Here is a 7,499-nt window from a genome sequence, read left to right on the forward strand (position 1 = left end):
CATATCTGTGTTTGGTTCTGGTCTACAACTCTGAATGTTTGGTTCTGTTCCAGATGTGTGTGTTTGGTTCTGGTCCAGATGTTTGGTTCTGGTCCACCACTGTGTGTGTTTGGTGCTGTTCCAGATGTGTGTGTTTGGTTCTGGTCCAGATGTTTTGTTCTGGTCCACAGGTGTGTGTGTTTGGTTCTGGTCCACAGCTCTGTGTGTTTGGTTATGTTCCAGATGTGGGTTTGTTTCTGGTCCAAATGTGTGTGTTTGGTTCTGGTCCAGATGTGTGTTTGGTTCTGGTCCAGATGTGTGTTTGGTTCTTGTCCACAGCTCTGTGTGTGTTTGGTTCTTGTCCAGATGTTTGGTTCTGGTCCACATCTATGTGTGTTTGGTTCTGGTCCAGGTGGACGCTGCAGTTGGTGGACTGGGTCAGCTCTGAGTCCATCACCTCCATCCTGCACCGCCTGGTGGAGCAGCGGATGGAGCAGCGGTGCCGTGGCGAGTACGAGCGTTCCTTCCTGCTGGACTTCCAGGAGGTAAAACTTCTTCTCCTCCTGCGCTCGTCCTCTTCACCTACTGGTTCTGACCCGGTTTTGTTGGCGCAGTGGCTGGAGCTGGTGCTGGGGTGGCTCAGCAAGGTCTTCTCCAGCGAGGGGGGCGGAGTGTCCGGTCCAGGTGGTTCTGGTGGGCCCGGCGTCCCTGCAGTCCAGTCGGTGTGGCGCTGCCACATGCACCACTTCTTCTACAGGATCTACGTGAGCATGAGGATCGAGGAGCTCTTCAGCATCATCAGAGGTGAGCCTTCAGAACCAGAACCACTTGTTTCCTGCCGCTGTTGATCCAAAGAGTCAGAGGTCAGCGGCTGGAGGCGGAGACTTCTTGAGCTCAGACCCACTAGCTGTGGCGGCCATCTTGAATCACATTAGCTACAGTTTGAGAGCCGAATGTTTCCAGGACTGTTGTGTCCGGAGGTTCTGGGAACTGGAGTTCGTTTGTGTCTCAGTGTTGAAAAGGTTGAAAGTTCTGGTTCTGTGGATCACGTTTTGTTTTTGCTTCTCAGATTTCCCAGAATCCAAAGCTGCTATTGAGGACCTGAAGTTCTGTCTGGAGCGGACCAATCAGCGCCAGCAGCTCCTCACCTCGCTGAAGTCGGCCTTCGAGAGCCGCCTGCTGCACCCGGGTCCGTTTCTGTCCCGCTTCTGCTGCAGTTCTGCTCGTTGACAGAACCTGTGGGTCCGAACCGAGGAGGGACAAATATTTACTTGAACGTTCATTCATTTATTTGTTTATTTATTTATTTATGCCAAAACTACAGAAACATTTAAACAGACGGTTAAAAAAAGTTTTAATATTTAGAAGAGCCGAAGGTTCTGATCCAAGAGCAGAAAACCAACCTGTTTGTTTGTTTGTTTGTTTGTTTTAGGCGTTCATACCTCAGACATCCTCACAGTTTACATCTCAGCCATCAAAGCTCTAAGGGAACTGGACCCGTCCATGGTGGTTCTGCAGGTAGCCTGCCAGCCCATCCGAAAGTACCTCAGGTGAGTCTGGTTCCAACAACCGGACCTTCCAACATTTCAGTCCGTCAACCTCTCAGCTGTTATTTATTTTTCCACATTTGTTTATCTTTATTGTCTTTGTTTACATCAAAGTTCTGTTTTCTTCCCGACCCGTGATGTAAAAAGTTGTGATGGGTCAATTTAATCCCAGATCATCCATCCTTCCATCATCAAATGGCTGTAAAACCTCCATTTAGAACTAGTCTGAAGGAGCGTTGTAATCCAGGGAATACGATTGTGGAATTATCTTTATCACCATAAAAATTAATAAAACAATTTATACGTGTAAAAAGATGATTAAGTTAAAATTGTTGGGAAAGTATGATACCATGTGACGGATATCTAATATTTTTGTTTTCTCTTTGGAGATTGTTCAGTCCTAAATTGTTGTTTGTTTGTAGTTATTTCTGTTTTTTAAATAAGGGGCAGATATAATAATTTTCTTCATTCTGCATCCTTTTCATTCAGTGTTTTTCTTTTAATGATTTTGTTTTGTTTATTTTAAATGAATGAATAAATCATTCATCCATCCATTCACCCATCCATCCTCCATCCATTCATCCTTTTACCCACTTCTTCCTTTTCGGGTCGCAGGGGTCACTGGTGCCCATGTCCGGCCATCACAGTGCAAGAGGTGGGGGACACCCAGGACATGTCTCCAGTCCATCACAGGGACACATAGGGACAATTTAGAGTTACCAGTCAGCCTAACATGCATGTTTTTGGTCTGTGGGAGGAAACCAGAGTACCCGGAGAAAACCCACACAGCACGGAGAGAACATGCAAACTCCACCCAGAAAGGTCCAGGGCGGCCTGCTTGCTGGGAGGCGGCAGTGCTACCAACTGCGCCACCATGCTGCCCTAATCACCAGATCAGAACCTGGAATGAGGATATCAATTAATTCCAGATCAGAACATCGGTTAATCCTAGATCAAAATCTGGAACAACATCAATTAATCTCATATTAGAACCTGTAATAATAACAACATCAATTTATACCAGATTAGAAACTGGAATAATAACATCCCAGATCAGAATCTTGAATAAGAACATCAGTTAATCCCAGATTATAACCTGCAAGAAGAACATCAATTTATACCAGATTAGAAAGTGGAATAAAAATATTAATTAATTCCAGATCAGAACATCAGTTAATCCTAGATCAAAATCTGGAACAACATCAATTAATCTCAGATTAGAACCTGTAATAATAACATCCCAGATCAGAATCTGGAATAAGAACATCAGTTAATCCCAGATTAGAACCTGCAATAAGAACATAAATTAATCCTAGGTTAGAAACTGGAATAAGAACATCAATTAATCCCAGATCAGAACCTGGAATAAAAACATCAGTTAATCCCAGATCAGAACATCAGTTATTTCCAGTATAGAATTTGCAATAAGAACATCCTCTCCCAGATTAGAACCTTTTACAAGACTGTTTGGTAATCCCAGATTAGAACCTGGAATAAGAACATCAGTTAATCCTATATTAGAACATTTTCCAAGACCATTTGGTAATCCCAGTTTGGAACCTGGAACAAGAACATCCTTTAATCCCTGATTAGAACATTTTCTAAGACCATTTTGTAATCCCTGATTAGAACCTGGAACAAGAATGTCATGTAATCCCAGATTAGAACCTGGAATTAGAACGTCAATTAATCCCAGATTAGAACCTTTACCAAGATTTAGTTAATCCCAAATTAGAAATTTAAATACGATTTTTTTTTAATCTGTGTTTTGAGGATGTTTTGAGGCTTAAAGGATGATGCTGCTGGTCTCATCGTCTTGCAGGACTCGAGACGACACAGTCCGGCAGATCGTGGCCGGACTCACTGGAGACGCCGAAGGCTGTGCCGACCTGGCATCCGAGCTGTCCCGGGGAGACCCGGTGACTCTGGAGATGCAAGACAGCGATGACGAAGGCAATGACCCAGAGGACTGGACTCCAGACCCGACGGATGCTGTGCCTGGTCAGTGAACGCAGCTTGTTAGTTCCGATCAGCTGGTCTCAGCTGACTTTAGCTCATTAGTTCCGATCAGCTGGTCGCAGCTGACTTTAGCTCATTAGTTCCGATCAGCTGGTCGCGGCTGACTTTTAGCTCTTTCTGTTTGGCTCAGATAAAACGGGTTTGAAGCGGCGCTCGTCTGACATCATCAGCCTGCTGGTCAGCATCTACGGCAGCAAGGACATCTTCATCGACGAATACCGGGCTGTACTGGCCGACAGGCTGTTGCACCAGCTCAACTACAACACGGCCAAGTATGACCCGACACACGGGCTGGTTCTGACACTATTGGACCTGATGGTTCTGCTCTGTGTTTTCAGGGAGATCCGTAATGTGGAGCTGCTGAAGCTGCGGTTCGGAGAGTCCCACATGCATTTCTGTGAGGTCATGCTGAAGGTGAGCTCCACACATTCATCCACGACCCAGTTCTCATATAGTCCATCTAGAAAGACATCAGCTGTCCTGATCAGACATCACATAGCGTTGACTTCACGGACCGTTGACTTCACGGACCGTTGACGTCCCGGTCAGTTGACGTCCCGGTCAGTTGATGTCCTCGTGTGTTCGTGTCTTTGTGGTGCAGGACATGGCGGACTCCCGCAGGATCAACAGTCACATCCGGGAGGAGGAGTCGAAGCTGAGCGAAGAGGAGCAGCCGCCACTCGCTCTGTCCGCCATCATCCTGTCGTCGGAGTTCTGGCCGACCCTGAAGGAGGAAAAACTGGAGCTTCCTGCAATCGTGGGTCAGGCCATGGAGGCGTACAGCCAGCGCTACGAGAAACTGAAGGTGATGCCAGAGTCAGTTAAATTCAATTCAGTTTATTTATAAAGCGCCAAGTCACAACAGAATCGTCTCCGAGCACTGAACAGAAACATTCATATATAAAAATAATAATTTAACATTATTTATCTGAGGAGCAGACTGCTTTGAGTTTAACTCCATCGCAGAACTCATCTTGAACAAACAGGAAAGCAACAGTGGAAAGAAAAAACTCCATCATGAAGAAGAAACCTTTAGCAGAACCAGGCTCAGGACAAGTGGTCATCTGCTTCGACTAACTGGGTTTGGTAGGAACAGATACACAATGGCAGGTCAAGAATCACATGTTAAGATAGAATTAGTATCAAATGAAAACTATTTAATTTTAACAATTAATTTAAGGAAATGAGCTCAATTTGTCCTCTAGTAGTCTAAGCCTATAGCTGTACAACAAGCCGACCCTAACTTTTTCACCAGGATCTTGCTCAGATATGATCGGGTTTTAATTTTGGGGGATTTCAATATACTGTACATGTTTGTTGCCCTGAAAAGCTGCTGACTCAGGACTTTCTAGATCTGATCCAGTCTCTGAACTTTGTACAGAATGTTGCAGGATCAACTCACCAGCATGGCCACACACACTGGATCTAGTGTTAACCTATGGCTTATCTGTTTCTGATTTAGAAACTGGGGATGCGGTTTTCTCCGACCACAAACCCATTTTTTTCAACACTTCTTTTGTCAATGAGTCCAAACCCCCTCACCCTCCAGCCAGGCCTTGTTGAATATTTAACCCTTCCACTGCTGCACTCTTTTCCTCTGCTTTCACTAAAAACTCTGTCTCAGTCTCTGAATCCTCTGCTTACATCAACACTCGCAAGCTAGTCACTGCACATCAAGAGACCTGTGCTAAGGTGCTAGACCTAGTTGTCCCATTCAGAATCAGGCGACAAAAGTGCACACATCCTTGGTTGAATGAGATCACCCAAGCAGCCAGACATCAATGCAGGAAAGCCGAACGTAAATGGAAGAAGGACAAAGTTTAGTTTTTTTTTTATCATGCTAAAAACGTTACAAAGACTATCGGGCCACCGTTAAATCAGAAAAAAAAAAACCTAATATTTCTCCCAAATCATTGCTTCAAACAGCCACAATCCCCGTGTTCTTTTCAACACCATTAACTCCATTTTAACTGTGCTTCAGTCTGCCAACATGGAGGTCTCTGCAGTTACTTGTGATGACTTTTCCAGTTTCTTTGTTAAAAAGGTTGAGTCAATAATGTCATTGATTCCTCACGTCACAGCTGACCCCTCTGTCCTTGTCCCCTCCACATCAGTCTTTAACCAGTTTGAACCCATTTCCCTCTCAATTCTAAATGGCGTCATTGGTCATATGAAACCCTCAGGTTCCCCTGCTGACCCCATCCCTGCATCGTTTTTTAAACAAGTCCTACCCTCCATTGGACCCTCTGTTCTTGACATTATAAACAGCAGTGTGGCTACAGGTGTGGTTCCTAGTGTTTTTAAACATGCAGTAGTAACTCCTTTAATTAAAAAACCCGGACTTGACCCTTCAACTTGCTCAAACTTCAGACCTATCTCCAAACTTCCCTTTCTTTCTAAGACCCTGGAGAAAATAGTTTTCACTCGATTAAAAGAGTTCTTGAGTGGAAATTCTATTCTTGAGATGTTTCAGTCTGGCTTTAAGAAACTACACAGCACCGAAACAGCCTTAGTTAGGGTCTGCAATGACATTCTTCTGGCAAATGACTCTGGTCAATCTGTGATCCTGGTACTTGGCCTTACAGCTGCATTTGATACTGTGGACCACAGTATCCTTTTATCCCGGCTAGAACGCTGGGTTGGGATTACTGGTGGGTGGAGCGTTAGAATGGTTCCATTCATACCTGAGCGACAGGAGTTTTATGCACCATCGAACCAGTGAAGACCTGATCCAGGAACAGAAACTGTTGCTGGGAACAGACTGGACCTAAAACTGAGACTCCGAAAGACTCTGAGAACGTCTTGAGAATTTGATCAGAACCACTTGAGTAGAACATCTGGAAACATCCGTCTCTCATGATTAAGTAGAAACAATGTTTTGGTGGTTGAGTCAGGATCTAGTGGTACGTTTGTTTTTGTTGGATCTGAGTCTCGACTTTTCTGTGATTTCAGGCCATGAGGACCCTGAGCTGGAAGCCCCACCTGGGTTCCGTCACTCTGGACCTGGAGCTGGAGGACAGAGTCCTCACCAACCTGTCCGTGTCCCCGATCCAGGCAGCCATCATCCTGCACTTCCAGGATCAAAGTACGTCCCGACTTCTTGTCTCAAACGGTTCTTGTTTGGACTCTTAAAGACAGAATCCACTAAACATGAGACGAGTCTCAGACAGGAAGTGGAGACATCCGTCTCATGGTTTTATGTCCAACTTCTCCCAGCTCACAGTCTTGGTGTCACCCATCAGGTTCCTGGACTCTGGAGGAGCTGAGCATACAGCTGGGTGCCCCAAAGGAACTGGTCCACAGGAAATTGGCCCTGTGGCAGCAGCATGGCGTGCTGAAGGAGGAGGCCAGCGGGCGCTACTGTGTCCTGGAGACAGGCTCGTCCCGGGAGAAGCTGGACCGCGGGGTGATGTTGATCGACAGCGACGAGGAGAGGGACTCCAACACCACCACCCAGTCTGAGCAGAGAGAGGAGAAGCTGCAGGTCTGAACATCTTCTGTGGTGTAGATCCTGGATCAGAGCTCTGGATCGGGAGTCCTGGAACAGGAGCCTTGGATCAGTTTTTGTAAGATTTGTCTTCAAAGCCCTTGTCCGTTTGTCCACCGTGTGTCTCTGCAGCTCTTCTGGGCCTACGTCCAGGCCATGCTCACCAACCTGGACAGCATGACCCTGGACAGGATCCACACCATGCTGCGGATGTTCGTGGCCACAGGACCTGTTGTCACAGAGATGGACATCAACGAGCTGGAGGCCTTTCTGCAGAAGAAGGTCCGGGAGCATCAGCTGCTGATGTCCTCGGGCGTCTACAGGCTCCCGAAATCCACCTGATGGAGGACTCTGTGCTGTGTTCAAGTGCAGCAGGAAACTCAAACACTTTCTGTAGGTTTTTCTCACACTCATAAAATATTCTAAAATAAATGTTTCAGTTTTCATTTTCCTTGAGGTGGGAGCAG

General features: G+C 45.9%; 1 protein-coding gene across 1 annotated transcript in view; it reads left to right on the forward strand.

Moving 5' to 3' along the window:
- Positions 1-7,499, forward strand: part of anapc2 (anaphase promoting complex subunit 2) — a 9,159-nt gene extending 1,660 nt beyond the window's left edge. The window contains exons 4-14 of the mRNA XM_037688442.1: positions 392-524; positions 594-783; positions 1,049-1,168; positions 1,412-1,529; positions 3,349-3,527; positions 3,676-3,817; positions 3,884-3,959; positions 4,147-4,350; positions 6,498-6,630; positions 6,788-7,029; positions 7,165-7,499. Coding sequence (XP_037544370.1) covers positions 392-524; positions 594-783; positions 1,049-1,168; positions 1,412-1,529; positions 3,349-3,527; positions 3,676-3,817; positions 3,884-3,959; positions 4,147-4,350; positions 6,498-6,630; positions 6,788-7,029; positions 7,165-7,374 — 1,747 coding nt within the window. The 3' untranslated portion in view covers positions 7,375-7,499. The remainder of the gene's footprint in view (positions 1-391; positions 525-593; positions 784-1,048; positions 1,169-1,411; positions 1,530-3,348; positions 3,528-3,675; positions 3,818-3,883; positions 3,960-4,146; positions 4,351-6,497; positions 6,631-6,787; positions 7,030-7,164) is intronic.

The sequence above is a fragment of the Nematolebias whitei genome, chromosome 15 (genome assembly GCF_014905685.2).
Source record: "Nematolebias whitei isolate Nwh7 chromosome 15, NemWhi1, whole genome shotgun sequence".
Classification (NCBI taxonomy): Eukaryota; Metazoa; Chordata; class Actinopteri; order Cyprinodontiformes; family Rivulidae; genus Nematolebias; species Nematolebias whitei.